Source organism: Pristiophorus japonicus, chromosome 11 (genome assembly GCF_044704955.1).
Source record: "Pristiophorus japonicus isolate sPriJap1 chromosome 11, sPriJap1.hap1, whole genome shotgun sequence".
Lineage (NCBI taxonomy): Eukaryota > Metazoa > Chordata > Chondrichthyes > Pristiophoridae > Pristiophorus > Pristiophorus japonicus.
Window position 1 is genome coordinate 33,711,592 of NC_091987.1, and position 22,164 is coordinate 33,733,755.

Genomic DNA, 22,164 nt, shown 5'->3' on the forward strand with positions numbered 1-22,164 from the left:
TTGAAAGGAGCAAAACAAATGTTGTTAATGTTTCATTTTTCCTTTATTGGATTCACACTGTTGTCACACACTACAATATTTCTTGTTCCATAAGGATTGGAGAGCAATCTTGGCCAGGGATGATTTTGCAGTTTGTCACAAGCCTACAAGAAGTATTCTTGTAGAAGACTGAGAGTTCCTTCCAGATTTTCTACTGTCACATCAGTTTCTTTGAGATGGAGCACTTCACCATTTTCGAGTACTTCATCTAGACGCCTGGTTATTGATGTGAGACAATAGACTAGAATTTCCAATGGCTTACCGCCCAGTTTCTGGCCATTGTGGGCGATAATCAGGTGAGCGAAAAATTCCCTACCTGAGTTACGCCGGCGGTTTCGAGGTACCACTAGGGAGTGGACCGCCGGCGGACCCGTCCTCAGATCGCCCTGGCGCGATATTTGGCTCAGCGGTGACCCATAGGTAAGTATGAAAAAAAGCCCCCATGAGAATCAGCGGAGCTGGGTGGTATGTGAGTAGCTCTTAAGGTTAGTAATTGTTTTGTTACTCATTATTTTAAAATTCTGTTGTGGTGATTTAGTTTAAAAGGGTATTGAGAATGATTTTTGGATTTTTTTATGTAATGTTTTTTGAAAAATTATTTTTAGTGTTTTTCTGCTGCTAGGCCCAACCCGCAGCCTCAGGGTAAATTTTTAGTGATTTTTTTATTTATCGCCCATTTTCTTTAGGAACTGCCCAATCAACCCTAAATTCCACTTTTTTGCCCATTTTGGGGGGTGCAACGCCCATGTTTTTTGCTCAGCGGATTTAAAAGTTTTTTGGGAGGAAGTTTTCGCCAGCGATAATCTTGGGAATTTTAGCATTCATTTGGGCGGCAATCGGGCGCTGGCGAGCTGTTATGAAATTCTAGCCCTTAAGACGGCATCAGAATTATGTTACTTTGTGTAGCTTGGACTGAATAGAATAAGCCTGCTTCATCTATTTTCTGCCATTATTTAGGATTCATTAGATTACTGATATTAGAATTTATTGGCTGGGTCATACTGTTTTTTTTCTTCTTGTGTAGGTTTGGTGCTGCTTGTGATCTTAGTATTGATCCAGAAGTTGATTTTGGCACTGTGGTAGCCAACAGTAAAGTTATTTCCAAGGAAATAAATGTTGAGAATCATGGATCTCTCCCAGGTAAGTATTCTGTAACAGTAACTTGTGAAAAACAAAACTCAAATATTTTTTGTTTATTTATGGTATTTTTCCATTCTAAATTTGAAAGTTGGCAATTTACTAGTTGATAAAACTAGACCTGCATAGTGTCACCACAACAAATGTCATGACCCGTTTATTCAGTGTTTAAATAGGATATAATGAGTGGAAGAGAATGAAAATAAAAAAAATAACCCATAAAGGATTCAGATGATGTCATAACTATAGCCCAAGATAAAATTATTTTCATTGTACCCACTATCAGCCAACTTTTTATATATACATATTTATATTATGAGATAACTGACTCGTAACAAAACTAAATTTGTAAATTTGTAGCCAGATTATGGGAACTTGATCTGTAATGGATTCCTGGGAAAGTAACACTTTACATTACAATTGATAAAAACATATGTAAATGTTATTCAATAAAAAAAATACCAGTAGAGGGATCAGGAATGTTTTTTTTATTTTTAGGATTATGTGATGATCAGATTGAAGTTCAAATCAAGGGAAATATACTTTGAGAGAAATCGTCCTATTAACTGTTCGAGATGTTAAATACATTTTTACCTGCACAAATTGAAAAACTTCAGGCAAAGTGGAAGGGATGTGGTGTGGACATTTCAGCACACACCAGAAGTAGTCATACTATGATTATTGTTTTACATATTTCTAGCCAACACAAATATTTCCACTGTGCAATAGTCTACTAGTACATCATAATTTCCCAGAAGGGCATTTTTAGTAAATTTAAGTGATAACCAGTGCACTTCAGTCAAAGGCCTGAATGATAATGTATCAACTTCCAAAATGCTGGCTAACTCCACAAACTTAGCTTTTTTAACAGATGAATTGCTAAATATTGCATATACAGTTCATACTAGTATTTCCACTTCTTTCATTATTGGTATATGTTTCCAAGCATCATCGATTCCCAGATCTTCTCTATGGGCAACAAAGGGGTGGATTTTCCAGTCTTTTGTGTTCTGTTTTTTGTCCCGGAGCGGTGGCAATGGCGGCAGTGAGGTCTTCTGGGTGGTCAGCCTTCAGTGCCCCGCGGGGGTTTTCAGGGCCGGTTTTGCGGTGGCATGGAGCAGTACCGTCCGGAAGAACTGTGCCAGTGTGCAACGCCCCTGGTTGCGACACCGCCCGACCCATACGCACCGCAGTGAACGCCTGGGAAAACGGGTGATCCGACCTATATCAACTGCAGAGAGGTAAGTAATGTCGTCCTAAGGTAAGTGTGATTATTTTTTTTTGTGATTTATGTTGTGGTGGCGTAGGCTATGTATTGGGAATGTTTTTCTGGGTTTTTTTCCCGTTTTTTTTCTTTCCCCAGGTATCTCAGAGCGCTCCTCGGCTCTTTAGTTCGGGATTTTCCCATGCTAACGCCCTAAGAGAGATGTACAACACCTCCCTTAGTGCTGCGCCCAGACTCCGGGCCCAGCTGCCCAATTTTGATGACTGAGGCGCAACCTGTTCCTGGGCACAAACTTTATCGCCCCACTGCCATTACTGCCCTGAAATCATCTAAGCCGATAATCCAGCTCAAAGTGTTGTTCCAGTAAGTGCGGCACACACTCTCTAAGCTGGGCAGCTACACTGTTATACCTAACTAGCATGACAGGTGTACCAACTGAAATCAGCGTCACTATTCTGTGTAGATCCAGATTGTGATCCATGTAGAATTGCTTGATAGCAGCTGTAATATTCTAAGCATTACATGCAGTTAACTGGATAATACCAGCAAACACAGTCTTATAGCTGACGTCGTTTTGCTTCGAAACTTGATGTCTAGAAGGGCTAAAAATTCGAGTGAAAACGGGCGCGGGGATTGCGATGCACAATTGGCTAGCGCTCGTTGAAAGTAGTGCAGGCAGCACACGACAATTAGTAGTGGGGTAGAAATTCCGATGTCCCGGGCCTGTACAAAGTTTCTACGGACCCGGGAAGGCATCACAAAAGCCGGTTTTCAGCGCGCAATGCGCATGTCTGAAAACCGGCTTTTGCGATCTGCCAAGCTGGAGCTTGACAGATTGTAGACATCTCGGGGGCGAGGACATTTCTTGGGCAAGATTGCGGGATTGACGCATATCTTGCCGAGCAAATGTCCTCAAAAATCTTGCGCCTGATAAAAGCAGGTGCATAGCCTACTTTTACAGGTGCAAGTGTTTTAAAACATACAAAAATACGATAAAATTAAATTCTAAACATATATTTTATTGTTAAAAACCCTCCCCACTACTGTAAGTTTATTTTTAACCATGATTAAAAAAACTTTTTAAAAATTTGGGAAAATATTTTATTTTTATAAGACATAATAACTTTAATTTCAATTAATTTTAAATATGTATGGTCTGTTTTTTATTTTTTATTATTTTGTGTGTTTGGTTTTGTTCCCATTAATAGCACTGAGAACTCGTAGATTCGCAAGTCTCAGTGCTATTAATGGGAACCTGTGAAATACTTACCTGATTGGCTGAGCAGTCACATGTGACTGCACCTTCTGCGTGGGAACCCTCCGGACGCAGCGCAGGAAGAGAAGGCCTCCCCACCGGAATCCAGGGCGCCTCCTAGACCACCAGGTAAATTTGTAAAAATTCTCTGCCGAGGAGGCAATTGCCCGTGGGAAGACCTCGAGAGGAATTTCTGGGCCATTATTAATGCGTGCAGCTCAGCTATATGAGAGCACTACTAAGTGGTTGAATGCTCAGCAGGAGACCCAAGTTTGTGGGAGGCTAGCTCTATTTAAAGCTAGCGTCCAGTTTTAAACACAGTGTGCACTTCTTATTCATGCATTCTGCATTCAGCACTTCATTGTACTTGTTGTCAAGGCAACTGTCAGGCACTTATGGCTCAACAGGACAGAGAAAAGGCACGTAGGTTCTCAGACACAGCACTGGCGGCCTTACTGTAGTGGGTAGAATGGAGGAGACAGGTCCTCTACCCCCAGGGGCCAGGAGGCTCTCCAAACTCAGAGTAATAAGGTAGTGGGAAAAGACAGTTGAAGTAGTCACTGTAGGCAGTCTTGCCTCGAGGAGCTGGATCCAGTGGCGAAAGAAGTTTAATGACCTCACATGAGTGGTCAAGGTCAGTAAATTTGTCTTCAAATGCCATAGCCCACCAACTGCACCACTAGCCTCACACACTGCTCAATGCACCACACCCCCATCCCTCACCTACCAACAATCTCGAGCAATCATGACTCATACCTCACATTCATAGCTTCATCTCACCCTCAGACACTTACCACTGATGCAAGCCTCACATCCACATCTCACATCTTGCACACACTGCCAGCTATTGAACCATGACAGGCACATCACCCAAACACATTGCACCACACTCACTGACACATCCCCCTCATCTCACAATCTCTTCTCACTTACAAGCCTGAACACCTTGCTTTTTCCTCTCTCCCCTCACCACAACTCTACCCTTGTGCCTTTCTCCTTTCAGATACCCAAGAACTCCAAGCTTCCCAGCCAGAGAGGAAGAACAAGACGAGAGTGATGGAGAAGAAGAGACACCATCACGCGATATGTCACTCGCAGGCACCCGCTCATAAACTGGCACTCTGCGTACATTAGAGAGTAGTATAGAGATGGGATGTGCACGTGGTGAGTCATCAGGTATAAGTGGCCTGCAGCCAGGGTAGAGGGAAAAGGGAGCGCAGGTGCCACCTCCCCGTACGGCGAGTTCCACTGCAGAGGATGCAGATGAGGATTTCGATGGGGCAGCCTTTAGAAGAAGGGTTATAGGCATGCCTGCAGAAATGTTTGGTGCATTGATAGGTCTGCCAGATAGCCTATTGTTACTGTCAAGGAGCATGGAGGAGTCCGGCTTCAAACTTACACAGAGTTTTGTGCAGAGCTTGGAGCCCATGATTTGCAGGATGGAAGTGATTAGCAACTCCATTAGAGCACTTGTGGACCCAACCATGATGCAGAGTCTGATGGGCAATGCCTCAGCTTCCATTGCAGCACAAGCAGAAGTGACCCAATGTCTGAGTGTTGCAGTGGAAACTCAGACTTCTGTTATACAAACTCAGCTTGCTGCCATACAAGCTCAGGCTGCTCTTAGGCAGGCTCAGCTTGCTGCCACACAAGCTTAGACTGCTGCCATCCTGGCTATGTTTAGCAGTGTGGAAAGGGACTAGCAGGGTGTCATAGCAGTCCAGCAATATGTGTAACAAATTACCAGGATTGCTGAGGTGCCACCATGGGTGAATGGCAGTGGCTCTGGAGCATGAACCTGCTGTACTTTCTCAGGATGACAGCATTTGTACTTCCACCATTGCCCCTCCACCAGTGCCCTTGCTGAGGTCTGTCAGGCAGCCAGCCTAGTCTGCTGCTGCCTATGCCAAGGTAGTGCAGTCTACAGCCAGGCCTTCCAGGCCCAGAGCTGCTCGAGGTCATCGTGCAAGGCCATCTGCAGTCTCCCCCACTGAAAGACAGCAATCTTTCACCAGCCATGTTGCAGCCACGAGGGTAGCACGGCGTCGGAGCACTAGATTAAGCAAAGGCACACGGAAAACAGGCACTAAGGGAAGGCACAACGGTGATTCGTTGACTTTGTAGTATTGGATTGAGAGATTTATAAATGTGGTTTGGAATGTTTGTTTTGTGGTGGCTTTCATTTCAGCATTGTGGCCAAGTGGACGCTGTGATATTCCATGACAGAGGGATGATAAGGTGGTGAAGTGTTGAGCAACGGGGATCTGGGGTTTCATTCAGGGGAACCAGAGTCTGATGATGCACTCATAGACAGCCCGTCCAGATTGTAGATTTGCAGGCTGCCTCCTCCCTTCCTCCTCCTGTGGTGGTCATGGAACCTGTGGTGGCAAAGGCTGTGGTCTCATGATGGCCAAGTTGTGGAGGATGCAGCAGACCACCACGAATTGGGACACCTGTTGCGGCGAGTACTGGAATGCTCCTTCTGAGCAGACAAGGCAGCGAAATCATTGCTTGAGCTCCTGGATAGTCTGCTCGATGACGTTTCTCATGACAGTATGGCTTTTATTATATGTGCTGGCCCCGAGTGGTGGGGTTACGGAGGGGAGTCATCAGCCAGATATAGAGCGGATAGCCTTGTCACCTGGCAGCCATCCTCAGGTTCGATGTTGTGGCTTGGAAGATTACAGCAGACTGCCACAGGCTGAAGGCATCATGACTGCTGCCAGGAAACCGGGCATTCACCATCATGATGTGCTGGACGTGGTCACACGGCAACTGAAAATTAAGTGAACCTTTGCGGTTACGGAGCATCTCACCTTGAGATGTGGAGCCTGCAAAGCCACGTGTGGGCAGTTGATGGCACCCTGCACCTTGGGGATGATATTATGGCAAAGCCACTTGCGCGCTCCTCCTGCTTCTCGACAATGAAGTCCCCTGCCCTGACCTACAGAACCTCTGTGGCCTCCTGGATGTAGCGACGGACAACGAACTATGAGATGTTTGCTATGTTGCCTGCTCCAGATTGGAATGATCCGCTGGTGAAAAAATTCAGAGCCACAATCACCTTGAGGGCCACTGGCAGAGCTGTTGTCGCCCTGCTCCGGCTGCAGGTCTGGTTTCAAGAGGTGGCAGAGTTCTGTGACCACCTCCTTGGTGAAGCCAAGCTGCCGAATACACTACTCCTGGCTTAGGTGCAATTAGGAGAAGTGCTCTCTGAAGACCCTAGGGGGATAAGGCTTACTGCTGAGAGATCTGCTCCTCCTTCTCCTCCCCTCTGCGAGCAGCTTGCCTTTTTTGCTGCCACTGCTCCATCTGCCTGTCATGCTGCAGCGCAAGGGGGACGACAACTAGAGCCCCCATGACTGGAAGCTAGTTGTTTACTCAGAGACCTTGTAGTAGCAGCCACGTCTTCGCAATGTCCAGCAAACTCCTTGCAAACTTTAACAACTTTTTAAATCTCTTCCAGCAACCCAGTACTCCTACAAACTCTGCAAGAGCCTGAACAAAAGCAATAATCAACTTAGCTGCAGGTTGTAAGTATCCCTTTAAGTAGTGCTGGTGGGGGGTCCCTCGTGCAGCTGAACACACATTCAGCTGCGTGTGTATAGGAGAGGGGTTTGAATGGTGACTTCAGAAATGGCAGTTTGGCGTCAAGTCAGCGTTACACGCTGACTGACATCACAATCTGCCTACTCTGCACACTGCCGGCGCACGCATGTATTGCCCGTGCTATTGCCCTCACCAAGATGGCGAATGGCATGGGTCGCACCAGAAGTGGGCGGAAGTGAGGTGGAAGCCATTTTTAAAAAAAAGGTCTTAACAAATTTCGCGGCTTTGACATTTTATGCACAGCGATGTCGGTGCTTTCGTTAACTATCAGCGTATGAACACGTGAATTGTGTACAATTGTCATTACCTCCTTTTGCAGCATTAATAAACTGTACAAATTCAAAGGCATAGTTCTTGCTTCTCCAACTGATAGAAAGATTAACATATTTTGCTACATGGTGCACTGACAACATGGATGCATTTATTTTTATAGCAGGGAGCATATTGTTAGTCAGAATTTTTATTTCATCTGGATTCCCCCATTTCAATGCGCTTCTGTTGGTTTTCAGCATACTCTGCAAATAAACGCTGAATTCCAATCATCATTGCCGGTCCCTCGAATGAAGGATCTGAACATGGATGAACTTCAACAATTGTACATCCCTGTCTGGAGTAAAAATAAAACGGAGAAGGTGGCTCAACCATGGCTAAAAAGGGAAATTAAGGATAGTGTTAAAACCAAGGAAGAGGCATATAAATTGGCCAGAAAAAGCAGCAAACCTGAGGACTGGGAAAATGTTATAATACAGCAGAGGAGGACAAAGGGTTTAACTAGGAGGGGGAAAATAGAGTATGAGAGGAAGCTTGCTGGGAACATAAAAACTGACTGCAAAAGCTTCTATAGATATGTGAAGAGAAAAAGATTAGTGAAGAAAAAATGTAGGTCCCTTGCAGTCAGATTCCGGTGAATTTATAATGGGGAACAAAGAAATGGCGGACTAGTGAAACAAATACTTTGGTTCTGTCTTCACGAAGGAAGACAGAAATAACCTTCCAGAAATACTAGGGGACCGAGGGTCTAGTGAGGAGGCGGAACTGAAGGAAATCCTTATAAAGCGGGAAATTGTGTTGGGGAAATTGATGGGATTGAAGGCCGATAAATCCCCGGGGCCTGATAGTCTGCATCCCAGAGTACTTAAGGAAGTAGCCCTGGAAATAGTGGATGCATCGGTGATCATTTTCCAATAGTCTATCGACTCTGGATCAGTTCCTATGGACTGGAGGATAGCTAATGTAACACCATTTTTTAAGAAAGGAGGGAGAGAGAAAACGGGTAATTATAGACCAGTTAGCCTGACATCAGTAGTGGGGAAATTGTTGGAATCAATTATTAAAGATGAAATAGCAGCGCATTTGGAAAGCAGTGACAGGATCAGTCCAAGTCAGCATGGATTTATGAAAGGGAAATCATGCTTACCAAGTCTTCTAGAATTTTTTGAGGATGTAACTGGTAGAGTGGACAAGGAAGAACCAGTGGATGTGGTGTATTTGGACTTTCAAAAGGCTTTTGACAAGGTCCCACACAAAAGATTGGTGTGCAAAATTAAAGCACATGGAATTGGGGGTAATGTACTGACATGGATAGAGAACTGGTTGGCAGACAGGAAGCAGAGAGTCCGGATAAACGGGTCCTTTTCAGAATGGCAGGCAGTGACTAGTGGGGTGCCGCAGGGCTCAGTGCTGGGACCCCAGCTATTTACAATATACATTAATGATTTAGATGAAGGAATTGAGTGTAATATCTCCAAGATGACACTAAGCTGGGTGGCGGTGTGAGCTATGAGGGGGACGCTTGGAGGCTGCAGGGTGACTTGGACAGGTTAGGCGAGTGGGCAAATGCATGGCAGATGCAGTATAATGTGGATAAATGTACGGTTATCCACTTTGGTGGCAAAAACACGAAGGCCGAATATTATCTGAATGGCGGCAGATTAGGAAAAGGGGTGGTGGAATGAGACTTGGGTGTCATGATACATCAGTCATTGAAAGTTGGCATGCAAGTAAAGCAGGCGGTGAAGACGGCAAATGGTATGTTGGCCTTCATAGCTAGGAGATTTGAGTATAGGAGCAGGGAGGTCTTACTGCAGTTGTACAGGGCCTTAGTGAGTCCTCACCTGGAATATTGTGTTCAGATTTGGTCTCCTAATCTGAGGAAGGACATCCTTGCTATTGAGGGAGTGCAGCAAAGGTTCACCAGATTGATTCCCGCGTCGGCAGGACTGACATATGAGGAGAGACAGGATCAACTGGGCCTGCATTCACTGGAGTTTAGAAGAATGAGAGGGGACCTCATAGAAACGTTTAAAATTCTGATGGGTTCAGACAGGTTAGATGCAGGAAGAATGTTCCCAATGTTGGGGAAGTCCAGAACCAGGGGTCACAGTCTAAGGATAAGGGGTAAGCCATTTAGGACCGAGATGAGGAGAAACTTCTTCACCCAGAGAGTGGTGAACCTGTGGAATTCTCTACCACAGAAAGTTGTTGAGGCCAATTCACTAAATATATTCAAGAAGGAGTTAGATGAAGTCCTTACTACTAGGGGGATCAAGGGGTATGGCGAGAAAGCAGGAATGGGGTACTGAAGTTGCATGTTCAGCCATGAACTCATTGAATGACAGTGCAGGCTAGAAGGGCCGAATGGCCTACTCCTGCACCTATTTTCTATGTTTCTATGTTTCTATAATTTACACACAACCCCGGCACTCACTGAGCACTGTAAATTGTCTCCCAGTTGCAATTGGTTGTTTCAGTTTCCACAATTTCCAAAAGACAATCTTTTTTTTCTGAGACACTGTTGCCTGGGCTCCTGCCTTTGTCTTGGACATGATACTAGATGAAAATGCTAACACAGTTATCACCTGACGAAGTTGTGAGCGGCCTGTTTATTTCAAAGTGGATAGTTGGTAACTACATCGATACAGGTTGGTCTGCAAAAGCCATTGAGTGCTTTGCTTCTAAATAAATCCAGTACTCACTTATATTAAGACTTAAGGACATAATCTAGGCTGGCACTTCAGTGTCGCCTACTGAGGGAGTGCTGCAGTGTTGGAGATGCCATCTTTAGGGTGGGATGCCTTCTCAGGAGGACATAAAAGATCGCATGGCACTATTCAAAAAAGAGCAGGGGAGTTCTCCTGGTCAATATGTATCCCTTAATCAACCCCTCAAACAGATTAGAGGGTTATTATAAAATCATAGAATAGTACAGCATGGAAGAAGGCCATTTTGCCATTGAGTCTGCACCGGCTCTTTCGAAGAACAATCCAGTTAGTCCCACTCCCCCGCCCTTTCCCCATAGGCTTTTGAAGGCTACTATTGAATCTGTATCCATCACCCTATCGGGCAATGCCCTCCATATCCTAACCACTCATTGTGTAAAAAAGTTATTCGTCATGTCACCTCTGGTTCTTTTGCCAATCACCTTAAATCTGTGCTCTCTCCTTATCGACTCTCAGCCATAGGAAACAATTTCTCTTTATCTATTCTATCTAAACCCTTCACGATTTTAAACACCTCTATCAAATCTCCTCTTAGCCTTCCTTGTTAGAAATAGCTAAATTAAGGCTTTGGTCTCTTTAATAACAGTTCGACTGTAAACCAATCTGGTGGGTATATTGTGTTTAATCAGAGTTTAAGACGGAATCTAACACATTAGTTATGCAGCAAAAACATACGACCATGAAAAGTAGCTGCTACCGATCTCGATCAGACAAATTCTCTGGCATGCCGCCTTTCTTTTTCTCATCTAGAGCCTCCTTCGGCAAAGCATGGGATTACTCTCAAAGAACAATCGACCAGCACAGCTCCCAATATTTCCCTCACCGTTTGCCATGATGGGCCTTCAGGGTGTTACTTTTATTGTGTTTTTAGGGATATTGACAACATCTTTTGGCCTATTGAGGTTCTCCGACAAAATGTTATATCCAATGGGGCCTCAAGTTCTTTGTCTACTCTTGCCGATAAAGCCCCACCCTGAAGGAGGGGTCTTCACAACCATTACACATCTTTTTTGTTTATAGTTTTGAAGACCAATCCATCCATCGGGACCCTCTTATCTCGTCCTGCCTTGTCCTCTCGGTGCATTCTTAGGCACAGCCTTCGGCCATTAAAAGGACGACCCTTTGTTCGAGCTATCTCACTCCAGGCGGTCGCCATGGATACCCTAACTCCCATTTCTTCTATTCTTATGGCCTCAATAGTGGTGGCCTTACCGCCCACTGCTGCCAACTGCTGCTGAGTTTTCCTGCCATTTTCCTCTCCTCGACATTTTCCTCTTGGGCTGGAGTGGGCAGGAGGCGAGCACCGCTGAGAACCGCCCGCTGACGTTCTCTGGCAGCCAAGTCGCGCAAGTGGCCTCCCGCCCGCCGAGATGCCAGATTTATGTGGGCGGGAGTTAGCGCCAGCAGGGGGAAGGACCGCTACAAGGAGGCTGTTCTTACCCCGACGGTAGGTATGAATAACTGCAAAAAAAAGTTAATGAACATCTGTTACATTTTTTTTTTACAGTGACTTAGCTGTATGGGGTCCCCTGAATGTGTTCTGGTGATTTTTTTTGTGATGTTTTTATTTTTCAGGTATTCCGCCTTCCCTGGGTCTGACTCCATCTTCAGCGGCACTTGGGCGGCAAGCTCCTTTGTTGCTGAGATTGAGAGCTCTTTGGGCAGCAAATGGGCGGGCCTTACAGCTCATGAAAACTGAGGCCTATATCTTTAATACTAATTAACTTTCAATTATCTTCACAAGCAGCTCTGTTAAACAAACTCCACATTCTACCATAGCATTATAATTGGTTATTAGCAATAATGTAAGAAACATAGGATGGCCTTTATTGGCCAAATTAAAGACTAAGTCAAATGTTATGCATTCTCTAATCTAACTCATTAAAAACACTCTCTCGATGCAAGTCTTCCGAGGGAAGCGAAACTTAAGCATTCTCAGGTAAAACATAGATTATATATTAACCCTTTGCTTCCCTCGAGCACAAACATAAAATCATTTAAACACAGTATCATTTTCAGGTAACCCTAATTTCTAACTTATTACCCCCTTGAGAGGGAGAAAACTCTTATTTTGACCTCTCATTTACGAACCTCTACCAACCGGGCTGACTCTAGATTATTAGTTCGACGGTTCAATCGGCGTGTCATGCATCTCAAAAAACATGACATTATAATTAGAACTATTAAGACCAGGCATTGAGAAATGACTAGGGTTGCTGATACCATTCGTGTCCAAGAATGCTGGCTGGCATTATAGGCTACTTCCCACCATTTGTAGTCCCCTAACTTGCTTATTGCTTTCTCAATTTGGGCATTAGTTGGTAGGGAGACTCAGAAATGAAGCTTTCCCTCTTTGTTACAGTTCATTCCATTGAGGGGGAGGAGCAACCTCCGACCCTTTAATCAAATTTCATTCACTGTTCTGTTGTTCCAATTCTGCCCTGTCATGTTTGTAACCTTCACATAACTGTAACCTTTATGTAACAACACTGTACACTGTATACATCTGAGAAATGCACACCTTGACCACAGGGGGTGAACTTGTGGGAGACACTCCTCACCTGGTCATCCTGGTATATAAAGGGAGGTCCCACGCAGGGTCAGCACTTCTTGGTCCTGGGAATAAAGGTTCAGGTCACGTAGTGACCTTGTCTGCAGTACATGCCTCGTGTGATTCTACAGTAAGGTGTAAGGACACCACATTTGGTGATGAGAAACGGGAATCAACGACCCATGAGGATTGCCACGGGTAGCACAGAGGAACGGTACTGTGTTGGTGAGGACTTGGACGATTTCGTTGAGAGGCTCCAGCAGAGCTTTGTCACGAAGGGCTGGCTGGGAGAGGAAGCGGCTGACAAGCGGAGGGTGCATCTACTGACCAGCTGTGGATCCAAGACGTATGCGCAGATGAAAGACCTGCTCGCCCCCGAGAAGCCGGCGGACAAGTGCTTTGAAGAGCTCAGCACACTGATTGGTGAGCACCTCAAACCGGCGAGCAGTATACACATGGCCCGGCACCGGTTCTATACACACCGGCGTCGGGAGGGACAAAGCATATCGGACTTCATTGCGGACCTTCGGCGTTTGGCCAGCCCTCTGTAAGTTCACAAACGCCTGCAGGGGGGAGATGTTAAGGGATTTCTTCATTGAGGGCATTGGTCATGCCGGGATTTTCAAGAAGCTTATTGAGACCAAGGACTTGACTTTGGAAAGGGCAGCGTTGATAGCTCAGATCTTCATGGCAGGGGAAAAGGAGACCAAGATAATTTACGCGCGCAACCCTGGTTCAAACGTGGCGATGGACCAGGGAGTTAACATTGTAAACCCGACTCAGAACTCCGCAGGCAGGCAAGGGCAATTCGACACTGCCCAGGCAGCAACAGACTCTAGGATGGGCCAGCAACAGAGACAATGGCAGGGGGATCGGCAATTCACGCCATCACAAGGGACAATGCGTCCCGGGATGGGACCATTGACACCAACAGAGTGCTCAGGAGTAATCAAAGACACAATCGGAGAGGAATGCCTGGTAACAGTTCCTTTGTTCACAACAATCTCAGCTCATGCTGGAGGTGCGGTGACAAAAATGCTGCGCGAACCTGTAGGTTTCAACAATTTATCTGTAGAAACTAACTTCATTGGACATTTGGCCAGAATGTGCAGAAAGCCCATAGCGAGGCTAGTTTACGAGGCAGAGGAACCAGACGAGGGGTCTGCAAGGCAGGTTGATGCTTGGGGCAAAGCTATGGACGCTGAAGTCCAGCGGGTTCATGTGGCAGACATCCACAGCTCGTATACCAAAACGCCACCTATGATGATGAAAGTCCTATTAAATGGCATCCACGGTACGCATGGAGCTGGACACAGGAGCCAGCCAGTCACTTATGAGTGCCCAACAATTTGAAAAACTATGGCCACTCAGAGCTAACAGGCCCAAACTGGAATGCATTGACACGCAGTTACGGACGTACACCAGCGAGATCATCCCAGTGCTAGGCAGTGCAAACTTGGTGGTCACACACAATGGATCGGAGAACCGGCTGCCACTCTGGATTGTCCCGGGGAATGGTCCCGCGCTCTTGGGGAGGAGCTGGTTAGCCGAAATGAGCTGGAAATGGGGGGATGTGCACACCATTTCATCTGTGGAGCGAAGTTCATGCTTACAGGTCCTATAGAAATTCGAGTCACTTTTTCAACCAGGTGTCGGGACTTTTAAGGGCACCAAAGTAGTGATACGCATCACCCCGGACGCCAGACCAGTGCACCACAAAGCCAGAGCCGTGCCGTATGTGATGAGTGAGAGAATTGAGAGTGAGTTGTACAGGCTGCTAAGAGAGGGCATAATTTCGCTTGTTGAATTCAGTGACTGGGAATGCCCCATCGTTCCTGTCCTTAAAGCGGATGGCTCGGTCAGGATTTGTGGTGACTACAAGGCCACCATCAACCGAGTGTCACTACAGGACCAATACCCGCTTCCGAGAGCGGAGGATCTTTTTGCCACGCTGGCAGGGGACAAGCTGTTCACCAAGTTGGACCTCACTTCAGCCTACATGACCCAGGAACTGGCTGAAGAATCCAAGCTTCTGACCACCATCACTATGCACAAGGGGCTATTTGTTTACAACAGGTGTCCATTTGGCATTCGTTCAGCTGCCGCTATCTTCCAGAGGAACATAGAAAGCTTGCTCAAATCCATCCCTGGAACAATCGTATTCCAAGATGACATCCTAATCACGGGTCGAGACACTGAGGAACACCTCCACAACCTGGAAGAGGTGCTATGCCGACTGGACTGGGTAGGCTTGCGACTAAAGAAGTCCAAGTGTGTGTTTTTGGCCCCAGAGGTCGAGTTTTTGGGCAGGAGGGTTGGCGCATACGGGCTCTGTATAACCGATTCCAAAACGGAGGCGATCCGTCGTGCGCTCAGGCCCGGCAACACATCGGAGTTGCGGTCATTCCTGGGACTCTTGAACTACTTCGGGAATTTTCTGCTGAACTTAAGCACATTGTTGGAGCTGCTACACATGCTCCTGTGTAAGGGTTGTGAATGGTTTTGGGGGGACTGTCAAGAACGGGCTTTCAATCGGGCGCGGAACCTGCTTTGTTCTAACAAGCTGTTGACCTTGTACAACCCCTGTAAGAAACTGGTTTTAACGTGTGATGCATCATCCTATGGGGTTGGGTGCGTGTTGCAGCAGAGTAATGATGAGGGCCAACTCCAACCTGTGGCTTATGCCTCCAGGTCGCTCTCCCAGGCAGAACGGGGATATGGGATGGTTGAAAAGGAAGCATGTGTCTGCGGGGTGAAAAAGATGCACCAATACCTTTTCGGCAGAAAGTTCGAGTTAGAAACGGACCACAAGCCGTTAACTTCCCTGTTGTCCGACAGCAAGGCTGTCAATGCCAATGCATCAGCTCGCATACAGCGGTGGGCCCTCACGCTGGCTGCGTATGACTACACCACACAGCACCGGCCAGGCACCGAAAATTGCGCTGACGCGCTCAGCAGGCTCCCACTGGCGACCACTGAGGGGGCGTCGGAGCAAAGCGTGGAGATGGTCATGGCCGTTGAGGCTTTCGACACCGCAGGCTCCCCCATCACAGCCCGCCAGATCAAAATCTGGACCAACAGAGATCCCCTCCTATCCCTGATAAAGAAATGTGTCCTGACTGGGGATTGGGTGCCCGCACACAGAGCGTGCCCCGAGGAGGTCAGATCGTTTCACAAACGGATGGACGAGTTTTCCATCCAAGCCGACTGCCTGCTATGGGGCAGCAGGGGTAGTCATGCCCCAGAAAGGAAGGGAAGCATTCATCAGGGAACTCCACAGTGAGCACCCAGACATCGTGCTAATGAAGGCCATTGCCCGGTCACATGTATGGTGGCCAGGAATTGACTCAGACCTGGAACACTGAGTTCGCAGGTGCACAATGTGTGCCCAGCTGGGAAATGCCCCCAGGGAGGCCCCATTCAGCCCGTCGCCCTGGCCCACCAGGCCATGGTCACGAATTCGCGTAGACTACGCGGGCCCGTTCATGGGAAAAATGTTCCTGATTGTTGTCGACGCATACTCAAAGTGGATTGAGTGCATCATATTGAATTCGTGCACGACATTCACCACTGTGAAGAGTCTGCGTACCGTCTTTGTGACCCACGGATTACCGGACATCCTGGTTAGCGACAATGGCCCGTGTTTCACTAGCTATGAATTCCAGAAGTTTATGTTGGGTAATGGTATCAAACATGTCAGGACAGCACCGTTCAAGCCGGCTTCCAATGGCCAGGCGGAACGTGCGATTCAAATCATAAAACAGGGCATGCTCTGGGTTCAAGGACCCTCCCTTCTGTACCGCCTATCGCGCCTCCTGCTGGCCTATAGGTCATGCCCACATTCGCTCATGGGAGTCCTGCCCGCGGAACTACTCATGAAACGCACGCTTAAAACGCGGCTGACCCTCAATCATCTAGCCCTGTCAGACATTGTTGAGGGCAAGCGCCAGTCCCAAATCGAGTGCCATGATTGCAACTCAGTGGGGAGATGCATAGAAATTGCTGACCCTGTATTCGTTTTCAATCATGCTTGAGGGTACTGTAGTTGGCAAAGAGGGGAATAGGGTCATAGTGGTCAGACTTAACAATGGGCAGATATGCCGCAAACATCTGGACCAAGTAAAGAAAAGGTTCAGCATGGACACTGAGGAACCTGAGGAAGATCATGAGATGTTACCCACACCACTGCCAGTGAACGAGCAGCAAGGACATTCCCCAGCATGCACAGTCCCTGCGGCCAGCCCAGACAGGCTGGAATCACCTCAGGCGACAGAGACGCATACCAAGGCTCAACCACCAGAGCCCCAACTGCGGCGCTCCACGTGAGAGCGTCGATCGCCTGAAAGATTCAATCTTTGACCCAAAGACGTTGGGAGGAGGTGATGTTATGTTTGTAACCTTCACATAACTAACCTTTATGTAACAACACTGTACACTGTCTACATCTGAGAAATGCACACCTTGACCACAGGGGTGAACTTGTGGGAGACACTCCTCACCTGGTCATCCAGGTATATAAAGGGAGGTCCCATGCAGGGTCAGCACTTCTTGGTCCTGAGAATAAAGGTTCAGGTCACAGAGTGACCTTGTCTGAGTACATGCCTCGTGTGATTCTATAGTAAGGTTTAAGGACACCACATGCCCCACCTGGGGTATCTTCTGTTTCTTGTATGTTTCCTGATCTTACCTCACCTGGGTTCTTCTCTATATTGCTATGGATCTTTTTTGGTGTGTTCAATTCATACATTTTTTTTAGTGCTGGTTAATCATAGACATTGGCTTATGCATCAAAGTCTTGTACACGGAGTACATATATCAGATACACTATCTTTACAAGTTGGAAAACTATCAGAGTGTGTGAAATAATACGAACCTAAGGGTGTACTGATATATTAAGCCCAATATCCCACCAGTGTAAATGTTGTACCCAATTGTGCCACATAATTGTGCAGCTTATACTTAAGTATCTCATGTCGGTTTCACTTGAGCATAGGTTTTGAGATTGAATAAAACGTGTAGGTGGATGATTGTGGGCAGATGTGGTGTGAAACAGAAACTGGGGCTATTAATGGGACAGGTCCTGTTAGACCTGTAAAGCATGATAGTTGCGGTAGTAGTGACACTGGAGGCACCATCAAAACCCCCTCATACTGGATTCGTACTGGCTTTTTCCACGCTCTGTTACCTACAAAACACAATTGCAGTTCAAGTTATAATTCAGTCTCACAATCATTAGCACGTCGAATAAGGCAGAATATTATCTGAATGGCGGCATGTTAGGAAAAGGGGAGGTGCAACGAGACCTGGGTGTCATGGTACATCAGTCATTGAAAGTTGGCATGCAGGTACAGCAGGCGGTGAAGAAGGCAAATGGCATGTTGGCCTTCATAGCTAGGGGATTTGAGTATAGGAGCAGGGAGGTCGTACTGCAGTTGTACAGGGCCTTGGTGAGGCCTCACCTGGAATATTGTGTTCAGTTTTGGTCTTCTCATCTGAGGAAGGATGTTCTTGCTATTGAGGGAGTGCAGCGAAGGTTCACCAGACTGATTCCTGGGATGGCAGGACTGACATATGAGGAGAGATTGGATCGACTGGGCCTGTATTCACTGGAGTTTAGAAGGATGAGAGGGGATCTCATAGAAACATATAAAATTCTGACGGGACTGGACAGGTTAGATGCAGAAAGAATGTTCCCGATGTTGGGGAAGTCCAGAACCAGGGGACACAGTCTAAGGATAAGGGCTAAGCCATTTAGGACTGAGATGAGGAAAAACTTCTTCACTCAGAGTGTTGTTAACCTGTGGAATTCTCTACCGCAGAGAGTTGTTGATGCCAGTTCGTTGGACATATTCAAGAGGGAGTTAGATATGGCCCTTACGGCTAAAGGGATCAAGGGGTATGAAGAGAAAGCAGGAAAGGGGTACTGAGGTGAATGATCAGCCATGATCTTATTGAATGGTGGTGCAGGCTCGAAGGGCCGAATGGCCTACTCCTGCACCTATTTTCTATGTTTCTATACATTTCGAGCGACAATGATGCAGACAAAGAAAAACGACATTGTAAAGAAAACTGAAGTTTAACATCTAATCAACAAGTCATGGACTTAAAAGATTCTCCAGAAGAGCAAGTTATTATTTAAATGGAGAAAGATTGCAAAGTGCTGCAGTACAGCGGGACCTGGGGGTACTTGTGCATGAAACACAAAAGGATAATATGCAGGTATAGCAAGTGATCAGGAAGGTCAATGGAATTTTAGCCTTTATTGCAAAGGAGATGGACTATAAAAGCAGATAAGTCTTGCTATAGCTATACAAGGTACTGGCGAGGCCACACCTGGAATACTGCGTACAGTTTTGGTTTCCATATTTACGAAAAGATATACTTGCTTCAGAGGCAGTTCAGAGAAGGTTCACTAGGTTGATTCCAGGGATGAGGGGGTTGACTTATGAGGAAAGGTTGAGTAGGTTGGGCCTCTACTCATTGGAATACAGAAGAATGAGAGGTGATCTTCTCGAAACATATAAGATTATGAGGGGGCTTGATAAGGTGGATGCAGAGAGGATGTTTCCACTGATGAGCGAGACTAGAACTAGAGGGCATGATCTTAGAATAAGGGGCCGCCCATTTAAAACGGAGCTGAGGAGAAATTTCTTCTCTCAGAGGGTTGTAAATCTGTGGAATTCGCTGCCTCAGAGAGCAGTGGAAGCTGGGACATTGAATAAATTTAAGACATAAATAGACAGTTTCTTAAACGATAAGGGAATAAGGGGTTATGGGGAGCGGGCAGGGAAGTGGAGCTGAGTCCATGATCAGATCAGCCATGATCTTTTTGAATGGCGGAGCAGGCTTGAGGGGCCGTATGGTCTACTCCTGTTCCTATTTCTTATGTTCTTATCTCTTTTACTTGTATCCATCCATTGTGGATAATTCTCACTAAATTTATTTCTCCCTGGTCTTCAATTGTTTTTTTACTCAAATTCGAATCCTTCTGACAGGTACCAGTATGTTTAACTGATTGTTTCATTAATTAGATAGTTTCTCGATGCAGTATGTGTCAATGCTTTAAAAGCTGTCTCACTCCTGAGCCACATTAACCATTTCATGTCTTGCTGTTGTCAAATAACTGAGCATGTGTGAGACTCATTCTTTAGTGCAAATTCACCATACATTTCCGCATGGTAATTGCTTCATATCCTACAAATCAGTTTTAGTGCTGTTGATTGAGGGATAAATATTGGACAGGACACCGGGGATAACTCCTCTGCTTTTCTTTGAAATAGTGTCATGGGATCTTTTACGCCCACCTGAGAGAGTAGATGGGGCCTTGGTTTAACATCTCATCCGAAAGATGGCACCTCCGATAGTGCAGCACTCCCTCAGTACTGCACTGGAGTGTCAGCCTAGATTTTTGTGCTCAAGTCTCTGATGTGGGACTTGAACCCACAATCTTTTGATGCAGAGGCGAGAGTGCTACCAACTGAGCCATTCTCTGCTGCTGTTCCATGATTTTCCTTTTCACACTGGCCCTTGGGGTACAACATCTGTGTCCAGCTGAGCAGAGCTTGGAGTGGTCTGTGCCCTCTGACACGAATTCTCCACTGCTGTCCCCCCTGTCATCACATCTGCTTTCTGCTTTTGCACACTTGTGTGAAGTGTGAGTCGCAGGTAAAAACCCAACTATCTCTCTAACTGGACCCACCGAAGTGCGAGTATCTGAGCTGGTGCATGGTATGCATGTGTCCTGTGATGGTGCACCCTCAGAAGGATTCAGCTCCTCTGAGGAATTGTAGACGGCAACCTCCACCGACTGCTGCTGCACGCCTGAAGGCCCTGGTGGAGATAAAAGACATGAATTAGTACTGGCAAGGTAAGAATGTTCCGATTTATCATTATGAAGATGATCATGTCTCACTCATTTTGGAAATCAAGTCAACATAACTGAGTGCCGTAAGACATGTGGGTCTCTGATATTTAATTGTGTCACCAGATAGCTGGGAGCTGCCTGTCTCCCATCTCCGATGGCTAGGGACAACGAAACTCCACTGATCGCCAGTGCCTCATCCTTTGAATTTGTGAGCTGGTAAATGTATGGAGGCCCATCTCCAGTTCTCTCCCTCTCCCTCTTATTTTGCGCTTTCTTCTGCAACGAGGGAAAGAACAGACCTATGAGTGAGAGTAATGGAATGTGTTCGCTCGATGGATGTAGTATATTTTGTGAGGGTGACGATGAGAGAGAGGCATGAACTTACACAAGGATGAGGGTGCATGGCAGTGGTAGATGGATAGATGGGGATGTGAGGAAGGGCATAGAAAGAAAAGGATGGGTGCAAGGTAAGTGGGTGTGAGGAGTGATGTGATGGAGTAGGCTTGACAAGACAGAGTGAGGGGTTGGGATAATGCACACAGCAGGATGTAGGTGAATGCGCAGGATGTAGGTGTACTCACCTTTCCTGATCTGGTTAGGTCATTATTGCGCTTTCTGCACTGAATCCAGGAGCTACGCTTCTGCTGCTCACCTCCTGGGCCACTTCCAGCCACACCTTCTTGGTTTCACTAACAGGTTTCTTCCTCCTATTGCTGAAGTAGAGTATCTCTCCCCGGCTCCTTACAGCCCCCAGCAGCACATCAAGAGAGGCATCATTTCTTGTCTCAAATCCATTATTGCACTTCTTCTTTCTTTGTTGCAAACTCAAACTCCTCTGATTGGCCCTTTAAATACTGGAATTCAGATTGCATCATGTGGGTCCACATCACGCCCACTGCTGCATATTGAACACCAAACTCAGAAGTAAAATATAAATGAACTGGCTCAGTTAAAAAGCCACTGACAAATGTGCTAAACTAACTTCTGGGTTTCCCACGTGTTATCGGACCCCAGTGCGTCTCTGAGTAAATGTCGGGGCTAATGTTTAAAAAAAAAATGAGAATGCTATTGATAATGGCGACAAGTCTTACCGATATAAATCTCGAAGTGCAGAGCACACTATAGCATTGTGAGCCAACCACAGAGTAGCAGAGGCACATGATATGTGCTTCCTTGGTAGGCATGTAAAATTTATTTAAATCATCTACTCCACCTTGCACATTGACATGAAACTAAACCTGGGAAATCATTCAAAGCTTGCCATGTGACTGTTTTAATCCTATCGGGACCCTTTGCAAGTGGCGGTTACACCACGAGTCCCACAATATTTGAGTAAAGTTCTATTACTGAGTATGCCTCATGTTTACTCAAATACCTTAAAAATTCTTTATGCTACGGTAGTGCTACAAAAAGAGATGTTGACAAAACATAACTGATGGTATATTTTAAAACAGTGGTCTGCACATAAATTTACATTGTAATCAG

General features: G+C 46.2%; 1 protein-coding gene across 5 annotated transcripts in view; it reads left to right on the forward strand.

Annotated features, from left to right (window-relative positions):
* LOC139276009 (cilia- and flagella-associated protein 47-like) overlaps positions 1-22,164 on the forward strand; it is a 1,107,008-nt gene that overhangs the window by 10,024 nt on the left and 1,074,820 nt on the right. For all 5 annotated transcript variants that reach the window (XM_070893331.1, XM_070893333.1, XM_070893335.1 and 2 more), the window contains exon 3: positions 1,064-1,179. In XM_070893331.1, coding sequence (XP_070749432.1) covers positions 1,064-1,179 — 116 coding nt within the window. The remainder of the gene's footprint in view (positions 1-1,063; positions 1,180-22,164) is intronic.